General features: G+C 43.5%; 1 protein-coding gene across 5 annotated transcripts in view; it reads right to left on the bottom strand.

The window, feature by feature from the left end:
• Positions 1–18,254, bottom strand: part of RBKS (ribokinase) — a 113,386-nt gene that overhangs the window by 46,141 nt on the left and 48,991 nt on the right. For 4 of the 5 annotated variants that reach the window (XM_073338606.1, XM_073338602.1, XM_073338605.1 and 1 more), the window contains 3 exons: positions 16,324–16,387; positions 13,859–13,921; positions 1,240–1,404 (listed from right to left, as the gene is read on the bottom strand). In XM_073338606.1, the coding sequence (XP_073194707.1) occupies positions 1,240–1,404; positions 13,859–13,921; positions 16,324–16,387 (292 nt within the window). The remainder of the gene's footprint in view (positions 1–1,239; positions 1,405–13,858; positions 13,922–16,323; positions 16,388–18,254) is intronic. The other variant, XM_073338604.1, reaches the window with a different exon arrangement.

Consider the following 18,254-nt stretch of genomic DNA (forward strand, 5'->3'; position numbering starts at 1 on the left):
CCCTGGGCAGGGGGGCCAAAGCCAAAGGGCTTCAGCCCCATGCAGGGGGCCTGTAACCTGAGCCCTGCCACCCAGAGCTGAAGCCCTCAGGCTTCAGCTTTGGCCCCAGGTGGCAGGGCTTGGGCTTCAGCTTCCACTCCGAGCCCCAGCAAGTCTAACACCAGCTCGGGCAACCCTGTTAAAAAGGGCTCGCGACCCACTTTGTGGTCCTGATCCACAGTCTGAGAACCTCTGTTCTAAACTGAAGGTATCATGATTTGGTAGCAAGAAGCTGGGGCTAGGAGCAAGGAAATCCTGAATTCTAATTACAACTCTGTCACTGAACTGCTGTGTGACTTTAGCCAAGTCATTTACTGTAACCTTTCAGGCTCAGTTTCCCAGTGGGTAAAATGAGAACAAAAATCGCTTAACCTTTCACTCAGTATTGTTTAAATTGCTGTGGTGGATAAGCTAGTGTAGTTGAAAGTGCTACAAACAAACAAAACATCACACCAATACTGAAACTCCATTCTCTAGGAAAAGAATAACATCTTTCATCCATGTGCTTCTTCAGTATACAAATCCACTGTCACAAAATAATCTGCACTGAAAGGCACAGTAACGATTAGATGTAAATTCCTGCCTGTGACATTATCCATTCTATGGCAACATGCCAAATACACTGAATACACATGGAATTGTTGCTAAATCAGTAAATTATCAGAGACTTTATGGAATTTTATTATTTTTAATAGTCGTATATAGCACCACAGGTATGAATGGTGCTGTACTGGAAGGAGAGAGACATAAGCCTAATTCTGAATTTATTACATACATTTTATATAAACGTAGCTCCATTTACTTTAACTGAACTACTCCTATTTTGTACTGATGTGAGATCAGAATCAGGTCCATAGTCCTACTCCCTGCCTCAAGTTTATTACAATCTTGGTTAGATATGACAAGACATTACACAATACAGGCAAAGACAGCATCACACAAGGAGGCTAGATAAGGGAGGTTTACACAAAATGAGATTATGCGGATGTTTGTCTGCCATGATATGCATTGAGATATTTTAAATTTTAATTTAGGTTTTATTAGAGTGGCATGAAGTTGTGGTCACTGTTTCATCTGTACTACAGGCTGGTGTGACAGAAATTAAAATGGTTTGCAGAAACCATGAAGAAAGCTTTTGCAGAGACCAAGACGAAGATGTAAAAGCATTAACCTAATGGATGAATGCTTAAGGTAAATTACCTCCATTGGAGTGTGCCATTTTTAGGGCTTCCAGAGAAATAGCAGGTGTTATTTCTAGCTGGCAGATGATCACTTTGGCCTTGCAAATGGCATTAGCAGCCCTCTTCAGGTCTTCAGAATCCAAAAGCAAATTGGCTCCTGCGACTATGACAATAACATTCTGTCCTAGAGAGAAGATTCCATGTTTTAAACTATATACTTCACTTCACTACAATAAATAAAGGTAAATAAAACAACTCTTTGCCCTTTTCCAGTGCCTTTCACATGAGGATTTCAAAGTGCTTTCCAAAAAAACTTGGAAAGCTGCATGCTGGTGCACTTAATCATCCAAAGATTTCAGTGACAGCCCACCAAGACCAGTGCATAAAAGAGGTTATACTGTACCGCAAACACAATGGAGTATAGGCATTTTTTGAGGATTTAACATGGACAGATTTTTTCCAAGTTTAATTTTCATGTTCTGTTTGCACTAAAAAGAACCACTAAACTGTACCAAATTGGAGATATCGGGGTCTTGAGTGTCCCCTAAAGACATTTGTGCCTTCCTGTGATGTTACCGTAGCAGAAGTAATCACACTGATATAGTGAGTTACGATGCTCAAAATGCATTCAGAATTTTAACTGTCCCCCCTTCTTAGGATCACTGGATATTGGATCAAATCTCTGAAAATTATGAGCATCCTGTGAATTTCAAGAAGAGAGAGGTAGCCCTGCTCCAGTTATCAGGGACACTCCACATTGTCAGTGTTCTGAAGCATTGTGAGAACCTGAAAGAGGCCCTAGCACCAATGGCATGAGTTTTAAGACAGATAGTTAATATTTGACTCATAAGAACTCTTTACAGCATATCAGGAGGGAGTAAAGATGGGCAGCCTGTCCCTTTGAGGGCTCGCAGATGGAATGCTCTTCCAATGGATATGTTGTAAAGCACAACTAGGGCAACAGTTCAAATCCTTTCTGGTGTCCTTTTCATTCTGGTTGTTTGTTTAATGTATATGACTGGATGGGGAGGTTCATTACCGTAGGCACTTGCTATTGTGTTTTTTTTTAAAAAAAACAAGCATATTGCCTTTATTTGATTGCAGTTCTGTTTTTAGTTATTCTGTTAAGATACTGAGAGACCTTCAGGCATGGATGCCTGCTAATTAAAATGTATTATTAATCACTAAGTATTAAATTCAATAAACCAGTTGCTTCTGAATCTACAGCTCCTACCACCTGCCTCTGCTGAAGATTCCTTTAGGGCTGCCAATCACTAAAGGCCACCGATTCTGTAATGGATTGAGTTACTTGGTGAATAAACGGCTAGCTTTTAAAAATGCATTTTTTTTCTTGAAAGAGACTTCATAGTCCCTTGTGTAAGCAACCTGCAAAGCATGTCTCCATGCTGACATTCTGAAGGGAAAGCAGGAAATGGAACAATGATCCCAAGCTTTCCAAAGCAACCCCACTGTCAATGGCTTGGTTTAAAAGAGTTGCATTTGAATAGCAAAACCTCAGCATTTTGGCTGACACCCTGTTTTTCAACAGATAAAGCTGGGCATCTTGGTTGCAGGAAACCTCTCCAACAAATAGATGACAATCAAAAGCATCTGGATTTTGCTATAGGAATATTCAAAGGCAAACAGCATCTATTTTGCCCAACATACCTTCTGAAAGTTTACATGGTGAGAAGCTAAAAATGGTGAATTGTAGGGGTCAGATGGAATAAAATTGTGGTGGCCGTCCACCTCAACTGTGTGCTATCCTACAATCCCAAATTCTACTCACTGGAGTACCTGCATGGTCCTGCTGAAATAATGAGCAGCAAAATAGTTAATTTTAAAGTTAATGGCATATTAAGATAATTGTAGCTGTTTGTTTCAACCTGTTTTTGCAGATTCAAGGTAGAAAGTGCTGCACTGGGTCACAGACAGAAAGGTTTTATTTTGCAACTGTAAAGGGCTAGAGACTTACATTTTGCTTTAGACCAATAGTCCTGCCAGAGAAATACAATATTACTACATCGTACCAGCCAGTATTGGCTCAATCCAACATTTAGAGAAATAATGGATCACATTCTGCTTTTAGCTACTCTGATTTTGTCTGGAGTAACACCACTGAAGACAATGAAGTCACTTCAAATTTATATCAGTAGAAATGAGAGCAGAATCTGGCTCAAAATATTCAAAGTTAGCATTTCTGAGTCTACTACTATGGCAACCAATTTGCTTAAACAAGGACATTGGTGACACCAAGCAGGTGGGAACCCAGCACCAGAGACAATAAAACAGTATTAAATAGCAATGGATACTAACAGTCAGGAAAAGATAATTTCTGTGCAATGTTTATCTTACAATTCCCTTACTTACATTAGTAGATCTTGATTTCAATTAAATGACTAAGGGCTACTCATGTGAGTATGGGTTTGCTCATTAGGGTTTTAGACATTTCATTTAAAATAGCAAGGGGTACATTCTCAACTAGTGTAAACTAGCATAGTTCCACTGAAGAGATGGAGCTACACAAATTTACACCAGATGGGGATTTAGTACTTATTTAAAAAGTCCTTCTGATACTTAAACCAGTATGAATGCTGAGTACATAGATACTGCTTTCAACTGTGCTTCTAACCCTGCCAGCTTCACTTGTCAGAAAGACGGTGGCCACTAGCAGTAGGCTGTGGGCTACATGGAGACACTCAGGAAGGTTAATCTGAATTATCTATTTTTTGTGATGAGGTTTTTAAAATTGATTTTCATAAAGAAAACAGACAATGAAAAGTACAAAAAGATTAATTAACTTTTTTAATGGATTGTTTAAACCAGTGGCTCTCAACCTTTCTAGACTACTGTACTCCTTTATGGAGTCTGATTTGTCTTGCTTACCCCCGCAAGTTTCACCTCACAATTTGCTTACAAAATCAGACATAAAAATATAAAAGCGTCACAGTGCACTATTACTGAAAAATTGCTTACTTTCTCATTTTTACCATATAATTATAAAACAAATCAACTGGAATATAAATATTGTGTTTACATTTCAGTATATAGAGCAGTATAAATAAGTCACTGTATCTGTATGAAATTTTAGTTTGTACTGACTTGGCTGGTGCTTTTTATGTAATCCTGTTGTAAAATTAGACAAATATCTAGATTAGTTTATGTACTCCCTGGAAGACCACTGCATAGCCACAGGGTACGTGTACCCCTGGTTGAGAACCACTGGTTTAAATTCACTTTGGAAGTGAATTAAATTAAACTGAATTAAGACCACTTCAGTTCTGAGTAAGAAAATCCAAACTGGGGCTTAATGCAGTTTAATCCAATTTAAATTTACATCTTCAGTTAATACAGATTAATTTTTCTGAGTATCCCTATGTAGGCAAACCCTGAAAACCGCCAAATGAATTTAAAGTGTTATTTTAAAATACATTCTACAAATGCCTTATGACAGGAATATTCAAGGCATGTCTACACTTAAAATGCTGCATCAGCGCAACTGCACCGATGCAGCTGCGCCACTATAACTCTTTAATGGAGATGCTCTAAACCAGAGGTGGGCAAACTACAGCCCGCGGGACCATCCTGCCTGGCCCCTGAACTCCTGGCCAGGGAGGCTAGCCCCCGGCCCCTTCCCTGCTGTCCCCCCTCCCCTGCAGCCTCCGCGCACCATGCCGCCAGCGCTCTGGCCTGCCGCTCTTGCTGGGCAGCACAGGGGACAGGGAGTGGTTGGAGGGGTCAGGGGTTTTTGGGGGGGCAGTCAGGGAGCAGGGGGGTTGGATGGGTTAGGGGTTCTGGGGTGAGCAGTCAGGAGACAGGGGGCGGTTGGATGGGGCAGAGGTTTTGGGGTGGGCGGTCAGGGGATGGTGAACAGGGAGGCTTGGATAGGCATGGGAGTCCCAGGGGGCCTCTCAGGGGACGGGGGTGGGATGGGGTCGGGGCAGTCAGGGGACAAGGAGGGTTCGATAGGGGGTGGGGTCCTCGTGGGGCAGTTAGGGGCGGGGGTCACAGGAGGCGGCGGTCAGGGGACAAGGAGTTGGGGAGGTTGGATGGGTCAGGGATTTTGAGGTGGGGCAGTCAGGGGGCGGGAAGTGGGAGGGGGCAGATAGGGACGGGGGTACAGCCTTCCCTACCCAGCCCTCCATATAGTTTTGCAACCCCGATGTGGCCCTCAGGCCAAAAAGTTTGCCCACCCCTGCTCTAAACTGATGGTAGAGAGCTTCTCCCATCGGTTTAGCTAATCCACCTCTGCAAGAGGCAATGGCTATTTCGGCGGGAGAGGTTCTCCCACCAACATAGTCTGTCTACAGTGCAGCTTAGGTAGGTATAACTACATTGTTCAGGGGTGTGGATTATTCACACCCCTGAGTGACGTAGTTATACCAAAGTAATTTTGTGATGTAGACCAGGGCTCAGAACACACTGCCAAATACAACAGGGGCCAAATACATGTGAAAGAGCCCTCAAGCCATCAGTGGCGTTTAAGGGCTTGTCTACACGGCCCCGCAGTGCAGACTATGGGGGTATGAATTGAACTATGCACTAAAGTATTGCCCTGTAACTGCCCTATGTAGGCCCTGATAGTGTGAACTAAAAGGGACTAATGGGACCACCTTAATGTAAACTAGGTACCTTTTAGTTCACATTAGCAGGGTCTATGCCCGGCAGTTACAGCACAACACTTTACCATGAGCTGCAATTCACGCTCCCGTAGTCTGCACTGTGGCCAACAGACTCTACTACATCTTAGCAGTCTCTCAACCTATCAGTACAACTGCAATAAGGGCTGCAGAGCTCCTGCACAGTATTTCATAGGCAAAAATGATAATGTCTGTAACTACGAAAGATTATTATGAGAAATAGTTGCTTGACAAACCACACAGTTCAGGAGCATAAGGACAAGTTTTGGGTGTGTCCATGGTGATGTAATTTCTCTACAGTCACTTGATGAACACATTAATAAGCCCCATTTGCCAGTATATTAAAATAAGATGCTACTTACAGGTACCAGTTTCCTATTAGCCCGCAGGACCACAACATGTGTTTTACTTTATGCAAAGGATATTTCAGTCACATTGACATTCATGTTCTGCACGTTTTTTGCCTTGTTTTGCTAGTCACTTCTAAATGTATATTTTGAAAAGCTTTCTGTGGGTACATGTACATGTAGTGCTTTGCTATTGAAGTGTGCCCACGCTTTATAAAAAGTGTGAGAATTCAGTGTTCATGAAATGACTGAATAATAGCAATACCTATAGGCAACGTTAATTTAGGCAGGCACTGTGCTTGCTTTTCCACACACTGTTCTGCCAGTGCACCTCACGTCTACCCTGCAACAGTCCTGTTATTCCAGTCCTGTGCCCTCACTTTGTTTTGCTAATGCACCTTGATTATTGCCTGCCACAGTCCTTGCTGTTCCTTCTCTGGGCTTTTTCTATGCATGAAGGAATTGCCAGACTGGATCAGAGTAGTGGTTCACCTAGTCCGGTATTGTCTCTAGCGATGGCCACTGCCAGATATATCACAGGAAGAGGAATGTGCCAAAACTGACGGGGATAATATGGAATAACCTACCCACTGAGGAAGTTTCTTTCCTATATAGAGATTGCCCTGTAACTGCTTCTTTATTTATATAAAACAAAACAGAAACAATATGCATAATAATTTTACAGAGTTCCTATAAACCAGTAATACATTTTTGGGGACAGGGTGCTGTAGGAATGGTAAAAGCAGTGGGGTAAAGGAGGTGAAAAAGGGATGCAGCAGTAAGTGGGAGTGGAAAGTGGGACTACACATCTGAAAAGGGGAAGTGTTTAGAAAAACTGCTGGGGGCATGTTACAGTTCTTTGCTTTGAGGGGAGAGGGGAATGCCACCATCTGCAAGGTCTTGTTGACAAGCCCACTTGTGAAGCTGGAGTTTATGTTTAGTAAGCACCTATCTGGAAGCAGTGAACATTTCCAGAAAACACAGATTGCAAAGGCTGCCACAAAAGCTAAACTTTAAAATGCATCTGAATTGTGGATTTCACAGGACCACATAATGGAAATGTTGATCGTGACTCCATACATCGAGTTCCATTTTGCTCTTAAAGCAGAGACTCAACCTCTTTGTTTTGTATGAAAAATACTGTGCCTTCTCCCTAAACGTACAGCACTTACTCTGCCTACAGAATTAATTTTCTGAGAATTTACAAGTGACTCTGGTAACTAGCTTATGAGTTAAAATTAATTATAGTAGAGTCCTTTAAGAAATTTAGCATTTGTGTCTCTTCTTTGTCCTGAATGATCTTAACAGAATAATGCAGACTCTGCAAAAACTTTAACTCTTCCCTTAGAGGAATAAGACAGACTGATATAAGCTCTTTTATACTGACATAACTGTATCCACATGGGTGGGTTGTACTGCTTAAACTATACTAGCATTGCTATAGCAATACAACTTGCATGTGTAGACAAACTCTTAACCCTGATCTACCTATGAGTTTAGGTCGAATTTAGCAGCATTAGATCGATTTGACCCTGCACCCGTCCACACGACAAAGCGATTTTTGTTGACTTAAAGGGCTCTTCCCCGATTTCTGTACTCCTCCCCGACAAGGGAATTAGTGCTGAAATCGACATTGCTGGCTCGAATTTGTGGTAGTGTGGACGCAATTTGATGGTATTGGCATTCAGGAGCTACCCCAGAGTACTCCATTGTGACTGCTCTGGACAGCACTTTCAACTCAGATGCACTAGCCAGGTACACAGGAAAAGCACCAGGAACTTCTGAATTTCATTTCCTGTTTGGCCAGCGTGGCATGACCCCATGCAGAGCTCATCAGCAGAAGTGACCATGCAGTTCCAGAATCTCAAAAGAGCTCAAGCATGGACCAAATGGGAGGTACTGGATCTGATCGCTGTATGGGGAGATGAATCCGTGCTATCAGAACTCTGTTCCAAAAGACACAATGCCAAAATATTTGAAAAAATCTCCAAGGACATGAAGAACAGAGGCTATAAGAGGGACCCGCAGCAGTGCTGCGTCAAACTTAAGGAGCTCAGGCAAGGCTACCAAAAAACCAAAGAGGCAAACAGCCGCTCCGGGTCAGAACCCCAGACATGCCGCTTTTATGATGAGCTGCATGCAGTTCTAGGTTGTGGCCCTACCACTACCCCACCCCGTACGTGGACTCCTGCAAGGGGGCACTCTCACACAACAGGGATGAGGATTTTGGGGACGAGGAAGATGATGATGAGGCGGAGGATGAAACCGTTCTCCCCGACAGCCAGGAACTGTTTATCACCCTGGTGCCAATACCTTCCCAACCCTCCCAAGGCGGGCTCCTGAACCTTGAAGGCAGAGAAGGCATCTCTGGTGAATGTATCTTTGTAAATATAATACATGGTTTAAAAGCAAGTGTGTTTTATGATTAATTTTCCCTGAAGACTTGGGATGCATTCGCGGCCAGTACAGCTACTGGAAAAGTCTGGGGATGGAGTGGAAATCCTCCAGGGACATCTCAAAGGAGCTCTCCTGGATGTACTCCCAAAGCCTTTGCAAAAGGTTTCTGGGGAGGGCAGCCTTATTCCGTCCTCCATGGTAGGACACTTTACACCATGCCAGGCCAGTAGCATGTAGTCTGGAATCATGGCATAACAAAGCATGGCAGCGTATGGTCCTGGTGTTTGCTGGCATTCAAGCAAAATCCGTTCTTTATCTCTCTGTGTTATCCTCAGGAGAGTGATATCATTCATGGTCACCTGGGTGAAATAGGGGAATTTTATTAAGGGGACATTCAGAGGTGGCCATTCCTGCTGGGTTGTTTGCCTGTGGCTGAAAAGAAATCATCCCTGCTTTTAGCCACGCAGTGGGGTAGGGGCCCGTTCACGCTGAGCTGTTCGCGTTTGTCTGGCAGGGATCTTCCCTGATACCAGTCATGCGGTGGGAGGAGGGGTGAAGCGATCATCCCAGAGAATTGGGTGGTGGGGGTGGTTTAGCTGGGTTTGTGCTGCACATTAACCCGAAAACCGCAGCCCCTCCTTTTAAATGGCCAAACCAATGAGTGCTTGGTATGGGAAAGGAGGGCGCTGATGTTTGAAACCATTCACCGTGAAAGAGTCTACCCATTGTTCTCTAAAATGTCTCTTTTTAAATACAACTCTCCCTTTTTTCCTCCCGCAGCTGCAGATGTTTCAATGCTCCCCCTATCATGTCCGTCCCAGAGGCGAACGCAGATAAGAAGGCGAAAAAAAACGCACTTGTGATGAAATGTTCTCTGAGCTCATGCAGTCCTGCCGCACTGAAAGAGCTCAGCAGAATGCATGGAGGCAGACAATGTCAGAGTCCAGGAAAGCAGAAAATGAATGTGAGGAGAGATGGCAGGAGCAAGATGGTAGGTGTCAGCAGCATGATGAAAGAAGGCAATGCTGAGGCTATTAGAGGATCAAACTGATATGTTCCAGTGTATGGTTGAGCTGCAGGAAAGGCAGCATGAGCACAGACCGCCACTGCAGCCACTGTGTGACCACCCGCCCTCCTCCCTAAGTTCCATAGCCTCCTTATCCAGATGCCTAAGAACGCAGGGGGGGGGACGCCCTCCGGGCACCCAACCACTCCACCCCAAAGGACTGCCCAAGCAACAGAAGGCTGGCATTCCATAAGCTTTAAAGTGCAGTGTGGCCTTGTCCTTCCCTCTTCCCCTCCTCCCCACCCCACCCAGTGCTTCCCTCCTCCCTCACCAGTCGTGGGCTACGTTGGCAGTTATCCCCCTATTTGTGTGACAAATTAATAATGAATACATGAATTTGAAACAACAATGACTTTATTGCCTCTGCAAGCAGTGATCGAAGGGGGGAGGGCGGTTGGCTTTCAGGGAAGTAGAGTGAACCAAGGGGCAGAGGGTTTTCATCAAGGAGAAACAAACAGAACTTTCACACCTGGCCAGTCATGAAACTGGTTTTCAAAGCTTCTCTGATTCGCACCGCGCCCTCCTGTGCTCTTCTAACCGCCCTGGTGTCTGGCTGCACGTAATCAGTGGCCAGGTGATTTGCCTCAACCTCCCACCCCGCCATAAACGTCTCCCCCTTACTCTCACAGATATTTTGGAGCACACAGCAAGCAGCAATAACAATGGGAATATTGGTTTCGCGGAGGTCTAACCGAGTCAGTAAACTGCACCAGCGCGCTTTTAAACTTCCAAATGCACATTCTACCACCATTCTGCACTTGCTCAGCCTGTAGTTGAACAGCTCCTGACTACTGTCTAGGCTGCCTGTGTACGGCTTCATGAGCCATGGCATTAAGGGGTAGGCTGGGTCCCCAAGGATAACTATAGTCATTTCATCATCCCCAACAGTTATTTTCTGATCTGGAACGTCCCTTGTGATCCACCAGTGCTTGCAGCACTGTTGAAACGCACCCCTTTTGGTTTATGTACTGGCTGCCAAGGTGGTCCGGTCCCAAGATAGGGATCTGCGTTCCGTCTATCGCCCCCCCACAGTTAGGGAACCCCATTGCAGCAAAGCCATCCACTATGACCTGCACATTTCCAGAGTCACTACCCTTGATAGCAGCAGCTCAGTGATTGCGTTGGCTACTTGGATCACAGCAGCCCCCACAGTAGATTTGCCCACTCCGAATTGATTCCCGACTGACCGGTAGCTGTCTGGCGTTGCAAGCTTCCAGAGGGCTATCACCACTCGCTTGTGAACTGTGAGGGCTGCTCTCATCTTAGTATTCTGGAGCTTCAGGGCAGGGGAAAGCAAGTCACAAAGTTCCATAAAAGTGGCCTTACGCATGCGAAAGTTTCTCAGCCACTGGGAATCATCCCAGACCTGCAACAATATGCAGTCCCACCAGTCTGTGCTTGTTTCCCGGGCCCAGAATCGGCGTTCCACGGCATGAGCCTGCCCCATTGCCTCCAGGATGGCCAAATTGCTGGGGCCCGTGCCTTGAGAGAAGTCTGTGTCCATGTCCTCATCACTCTCCTCACCGTGCTGCCGTCACCTCCTCGCCTGGTTTTGCAGGTTCTGGTTCTGAACGTACTGCAGGATAATGCGCAAGGTGTTTACAATGCTCGTAACTTCTGTGGTGATCTGAGTGGGCTCCATGCTTGCTGTGGTATGGCATCTGCAGGAGAGCAGAGTGGCAGCGGAAGCCTATCGCACCATCTGCTGCCAGCAGCACCAGGACACAACATCGGCGGCATCAGCGAGCTGAGCTGAGCGGGCTGCATGCTTGCTGTGGTATGGCGTTTGTAGGAGAGCAGAGATGCAGCGGAAGCGGTGGCTGATGACCTGGAAGGTGGATTCAGGAGAGCAGAGTTGCAGCGGAAGCGGGAGCCCATGACAGCCAACGTGGAGAAATTCGCTATCGAGGAGAGCAGAGTTGCAGCGGAAGTGGTAGTTCAATGACGACGGTTAGCAGGCCTACTGCACTGTTTGCTGAAAGCAGTATGGTGTCCGCACGCGAAACGATTGTCTGCTGTTGCTTTCACGGAGGGAGGGGCGACTGACGACATGTACCCAAAACCACCCGCGACAACGTTTTTTGCCCCATCAGCTTAACCCAGCTTAACCCAGAATTCCTATGGGCAGTGGAGACTGCGGAAACTGTGGGATAGCTACCCACAGTGCAGTGCTCCAAAATCGACACTAGCCACAGTACTGTGGACGCACTCCGCTGATTTAATGCGCTTAGTGGGGACATACACAATCGACTGTATAAAATCACTTCTATAAAAATCTACTTCTATAAATTCGAACTAATTTCGTAGTGTAACATACCCTTGATAGGTCAAATCTGCCAGGCTTCTGCAAATAAAATGGTCTCTTTTGTAACAGCACAGAACACAAGTACTGCTATTTTACTGTAATCAACTCAATTTTGGCCCCAGATGGTTTTAAGGAGAAGTAACAACCATTACCACTACCATTCCGTACATCTGTTTGCTTTATAGCCCGGTCCTGACCGTGTTCTAACAGCAGCATCTATGTAAAATCTGAGGCCAGTTTTAGATTTGGTAACTTAATTTAGGAACTTTCCATTTTTGACTGAAATAAACTATGTGCCACAATGCATTGTTCAGTTCATCTCCCACATCACAAAACTACTAATGAACTTTCGTACCAATATCAGTTTCTACGAAAATCCACCGTAAACTTCAGAGCAGTGGACAATAGTCATGGCTCTGTTTCCTAGTGCTTCAAAAATTTTTAATCCATAAGTTTTTGTTTGTTATCCCTCAGAACAGATCACAGGGTTCTTGAAAACCCAACAGGTTACTCACTACTGTTTCAAGGTTAGATCATGCTCTTTCTTACTCTGCCTAGCAGAGGACTAAAAGGGGAAGTAAGACTCCATCCCTTACTCAGCCAACCTGAACCTTGGGTCCAGTGTAGAGCGCAGTCAATATTTCTTGGATATTCCTCCCATGGGAAGTGGGCAGAGAGGGGCTTGGAGTGGGCGATACTATGGCTCTGTCCTCTGCCTCCACTCACTGACCAAAGTAGCTGGCCAGGTACGAGAGGGGTGTAAGCTGCACTCTCTCAAGAGCTTCAGTAATTTACTTCCCAAACTTACTCCTCCAGAATGGGGGAGGGGGAGGGTCATGGAGAAACATCAGGGAAGGAATTGTGACTCTGGTATGTCTAGTTTAATTCATTGAACTAAAAGGAACTAAGGCCACTACTTCTGAATGTGAGTATCCAAACTAGGGTTTAATGTGCTTTAACTAATGCAATTAATATGTGCACCTAGCATTACTCAGATTAACCTTTTCAACTTGCCCTAATCACAATTCCCTTTCCAGGCCTGCTCCTGGGATGGAGTTGTCACATCCTGACCCTTATTCCGGGCTTAGTCAAGGTTCAATCTGGACTTTAGTAATTTTTTTCAAAGAGTTCACAGGCTAGCGAGTATGAGGCGGAATTTGTTTGAAAAGAAAAAAAAAAAAACCCAGCAGAGGTTAAATTAGTCACTATGAAAGACAATATGAAAAACGGTCAATTCCCTCTTTTCTACCCCATCCGAAAATATGAAAGTAAAGGTACATGCTAAACTAAAGGACAATTAATAAGTAGGTCAAATGCCACTTTTGGAGCATATGCACTACAGAAGAAACTCTGAGTCAAATATTATGGCAAGATTTTAAAGACAATTGGATAACCGGAGAACCAAAATATCTGTAGCTATGCAGACTAAGATAATAAGGATATTCATATTTAATAATTCCTGGCATAAATTCATCGTGTGCTGGGGTCAGGAAGGAATCTCCTTTTCCCATTGTAAATCTGCTAGATACATTACAGGGGAAAGTTTTTTATATTTAAATCCTCCCCCCCCCCCCCGCTTCCTCTGATGCACCATGTACTGGCCAGTGTCGGATTAGATGAATCAGTGGGCTATTCTATTTATGGCTCTTCGTAGGTAGATATGATACGGGTCAGATTCTCCCACCCTCACTCACAATGAGTGGCATTGTGCTCCACTAGTAGTCTGTAGGATGAGTAAGTGTGGAAGCGTTAGGGTGACAGAATTTGTCTGTAAATGAGGGAAAAACCCACAACTAACAAGGGCCAGAGAAAAGTTTCTTTTGCGGCTTAAAGAGGCAGAACCTTTGCTTACTAGGGGACCACTCAGAACGTGAAATATCTACCTTCGCTGTTAACAATTATTGAAGCAGTTCCAGTAGCAGCATCCTCAGTCTGACCTACAAATTCTAAGAAAGGGAGAAGTTACCATATGTATTATTTCAACAACAGTATGTGATGCAGTTTAACCTCCCATAACCTCCAACACTTAAAAATGCTAATAACTATTTCACGTGTAACAATGCCAAAGAAGCTTAACAACAACAAAAGAAGTGTTAACTTACACCCACAAAAAAGCAAATGTGAGTCCAACGTTCTTTAATGTAGCTATGTCTCTGCTTCAATGACAGGTTTCAGAGTAGCAGCCGTGTTAGTCTGTATCCGCAAAAAGAAAAGGAGGACTTGTGGCACCTTAGAGACTAACCAATTTATTTGAGCATAAGCTTTCGTGAGCTACAGCTCACTTCTTCAATGACAGCATTCTTTTATCCAGTGAAACAACAGAGTCTAGGCTGGAGAAAATTAAAGCACTGAAATAATACAGCATATTTCCCCCTCTTAATTCTCTGTTGATTTACATTTCAGAAGGAACGGCAGCCTACATTAAAGAAGATGGAAGATGTCGGGAGGTTGTACATTTCCTCTTTGGATTAATCCATTCCGTTAAATTATTATAGGCTGAGCTGGTAGAGTGGCCTGTTATTATGGTTGCCCAACACTTTCTGCCACAAAACCCAGTTTTCAGTTACATTTAAAACTTTGCCAAACATTAACCGTTTGGAATTAAATTTTCCATGCCAGGTGATTGCCTCTGGCTGATTATTATTATTTTTGAAAATTTCAGTCAAAATGATGGTTGTTAGCAACTCAGAGCTACATTTGAGGAATGGTCCCGCTCAGCTCCTTACAGCCCTGGACTAGAGTAGACAATGCTCAATGCAGATGGAACTTTTGGGGACAATAGCTGCAAGGGTTTAGTAAGTTTCTACTGTGAATGTGTGTACTGCAATTTCTCAAAGGCTTAGTCCTTGGCCAAATTTGGTTGGATATTCACAAGGGATGGCAAAAGGCCAAACCAAACCAAATGAAACCACCACAATTTTTTAACATAGGCAAAGCAATGTACTTTGCCCTAGCCTCATTATCAGAAACAACTGGACCATTCTGGGCTGAAATTTTCCAGAAAAATTTATCCTGAGGCTGATACCTGGCATGGAAAATTTTAACTTGAACAGTTAAAGTATGACAAAGTTATTAGTAACTGAAAATTGGGTCTTATGATGGGAAGTGTCAAGCAACTTAACCAAAGGCAGTACTAGCAGCCCTGCCTGTAACTGAGATAGAGAGGGAAACTAGGATTTAGAGACTTCCTCAAAAAAAGTGCATTTAAAAATGTGGCTGCACTCTGAGATATGTAAAAATAGCACTGCAGGGTTGGACTGTTATTACTTCGTTATAATATATGGATCGAATGTACTCCGTTTACAAGCAAAAAGATATTTTCCTTAACTGCCAGCCCTGCAAAGTTAGCCTGGGATGTGAGAATCAAGCTGGATTGTTCACTTCTCACACATCATCATCAGTAACTGAAGTGCTAAAGGCTGGTGAAGACAACTGCGCAACCTCCCTGTCCAATTATGCCTTCAGTGACACTTGCGCATCCCCACTGCTTTCAATTGGGACTTACTCAGTAGTTCTGTTGGGGCCTGACCCAACATCCACCGAAATCAATGGAAAGACTCCCATAGATTGTAAGATGCTTTGCATCAGGCCATTGGTGATACACAAGAAGAAAGCAGCAAAGCAATGCAAGTTTCTCACTCTCTCTTAGCCATGTTGGCTTTGCAAGGCTAACAGCAGTAAAAGGCAACAACAATTTACTTTCATCACTGACGTGAATAGATATGACTCGGGACACACACGTATGCCAAGTAAGAAGGTTCCATTTGTATAAATTCACATTACAGAGTAGAACCAGACCACACTTTAAGGCGGGACTAGTGTCTTTGTAGTGACTTTTACGAGACTAGAATTTTCTCTGTCTTTGAAGTCTTTCATGCCCTGACAATGATTTAGATCCTGCTATTTCCTGCTGTAAATCAACATTGAACATTTAGGCTAAAAATTAAGGGCAAAATTTTCAAAAGTGGACACTAATTTTGGATGCTTCAATACTGGGGTGCTCAAGCTGAACCTCATTTTTCAGTCATGCTAAGCATTTGCAACTCTGATAGACTTCAAATGGAGTTGCATGTTCCCAGAACCTCTGAATGTAAGTCTCTGGGTGCCTCAAATTGGGCATCCAAAATTAGTGGTCACCCTTGAAAATGTTGGCCTAAAGATTTAACACAGGCCATTTCAAACCAGACTGGACAAAATAATGGCGAACACACTGCAGAGAACCATTCTGCACCAGAATGGGTGTGCGAATTAGACAACCTAACCAATCTAACCTTCCACCTCCTCCATCTCTAGTTTCAAATGTTATCTAAAAAATTAACAAATTATTTTTTTAAAACTGAAATTTTACCTGTAGAAATCCCATTTCTCTTGAAATTTTCAATATAATCATTGCCAAACGAGTCCTTCCCAACCTGCAAAGACATTATGTACATTAAATCTTTTACAGTCCACAAACTGATGTAATTCAACCATCATACACTAGACTTTATTTTACAGCTCTTTTATCTCAGTTACTTGATCAAATAGCATTTTACAGCTCTCTCCCACCTCTAAAACAAAAAGCACATCACAGATACAAACAAAATTATGCACCTTTCACACTCACCTTGCGTCACTGGTGTGACGTTGCACTCTACATGATTTTATGAAAATATGCTAATGAGTATGAATATAATGTAACTGGAATATGCTTCATGCAAAAGGTCTCTTGTAAGATATCATTACAAATCTTATAATCTACTGAGTGTGGTCATCCTATTTGCATAAATGTATCACTCTTGTATCTGAAACTAGAAATATGAAATATAACTCTGAGGTCCTACTGTAGTTATGCAAAGTGTGGGCTATTAATGGTGGTTTGGAATCCTGATGGCTCCCATCAACTAGGACAATTGACTGTGGATGGCTCTGTTTGCTTGCAGGCCTTCCTGTGAGTCAGGCTGGAAGGAATGAGGGCTTGAAGTCTTACAGTGACATGTGATCATGTCACCTGAACTGGAATCCATCTTTAACCTGGTGCTTTTCCATTTAGAAGGAGGGGTGAGAACCCAAAAAGGGACAAAGGATTCCTGCCTTATGCAAAAGATATATAAGGGGTTGGAACAGAACAAAGCGGGCGGCAGTCATGAGAAATCCCCTAGCTACCACCTGAGCTGAAACAAAGGCTGTACCAGGGGAAAGGATTGTGCCTAGACTAGGAAGGCATCCAGTCTGTCATAGAAGCTTACTGGAACATCTCTGAGGGTGAGATTTCATCTGTAATCATTTTCTTACTGTATTAGGTTTAGACTTGGGTGTTTTATTTTATTTTCCTTGGTAATTCACTTTGTTCTGTCTGTCATTACTTGGAACCACTTAAATCCTACTTTTTGTATTTAATAAAATCACTTTTTATTTATTAGTTAACCCAGAGTATGTATTAATACCTGGGGGGGGGGGAGCAAACAGCTGAGCATCTCTCTCTCTCAGCGTTATAGAGGACGAACAATTTATGAGTTTATCCTGTATAAGCTTTATACAGAGTAAAACCAGTTTATTTGGGGTTTGGACCCCATTGGGAGCTAGGCATCTGAGTGTTAGAGACAGGAATACTTCTTAAGCTGTTATCAGGTAAGCCTGCAGCTGTTGGGGGATATGATTCAGACCTGGGTCTGGTTTGTAGCAGGCAAACGTGTCTGGCTCAAACCAGGCAGGGCACTGAAGTCCTAAGCTGGCAGGGAAAACAGACTCAGAGGTAGTCAAAGCACATCAGGTGGCAGTCCCAAGGGGGTTTCTGTGATCCATCCTGTCACAACTGGCATTATAATTCATTCATCCTTCTAACAGTAAATTGAGTATTCAGTGGCAAAAATCTACATTAAGAAAGAGTTATGGTTGCTTGGTGAAAAAAGAAAAGGAGTACTTGTGACACTTTAGAGACTAACAAAGGTGCCACAAGTACTCCTTTTCTTTTTACAGATACAGACTAACACGGCTGCTTGGTGGCACATTATACCCTTGCAGAATGCTGAGTTGAGCAAAACTCAAAATTCTGAAAACCAGGAAATGCACAGTTAAGGTTGCCCATGCCCCAATATGCCCGATTAACATACAAACATTTATTCTGCTATGTCCACACTTGCTGAAATGTACAAACACTTCACCCCTTTTTACAACCCTTTCACTCTTACCCACACGATTCCCTCTAACATGCCACTGTAATAACAAAGACAGTCCTTGCCCCAAAGAACTCACAGCATAAGTTATTTGGTGGATGTGTGAAGGGTTTATGTATGTGTT

The sequence above is a fragment of the Lepidochelys kempii genome, chromosome 3 (assembly GCF_965140265.1).
Source record: "Lepidochelys kempii isolate rLepKem1 chromosome 3, rLepKem1.hap2, whole genome shotgun sequence".
Classification (NCBI taxonomy): domain Eukaryota; kingdom Metazoa; phylum Chordata; order Testudines; family Cheloniidae; genus Lepidochelys; species Lepidochelys kempii.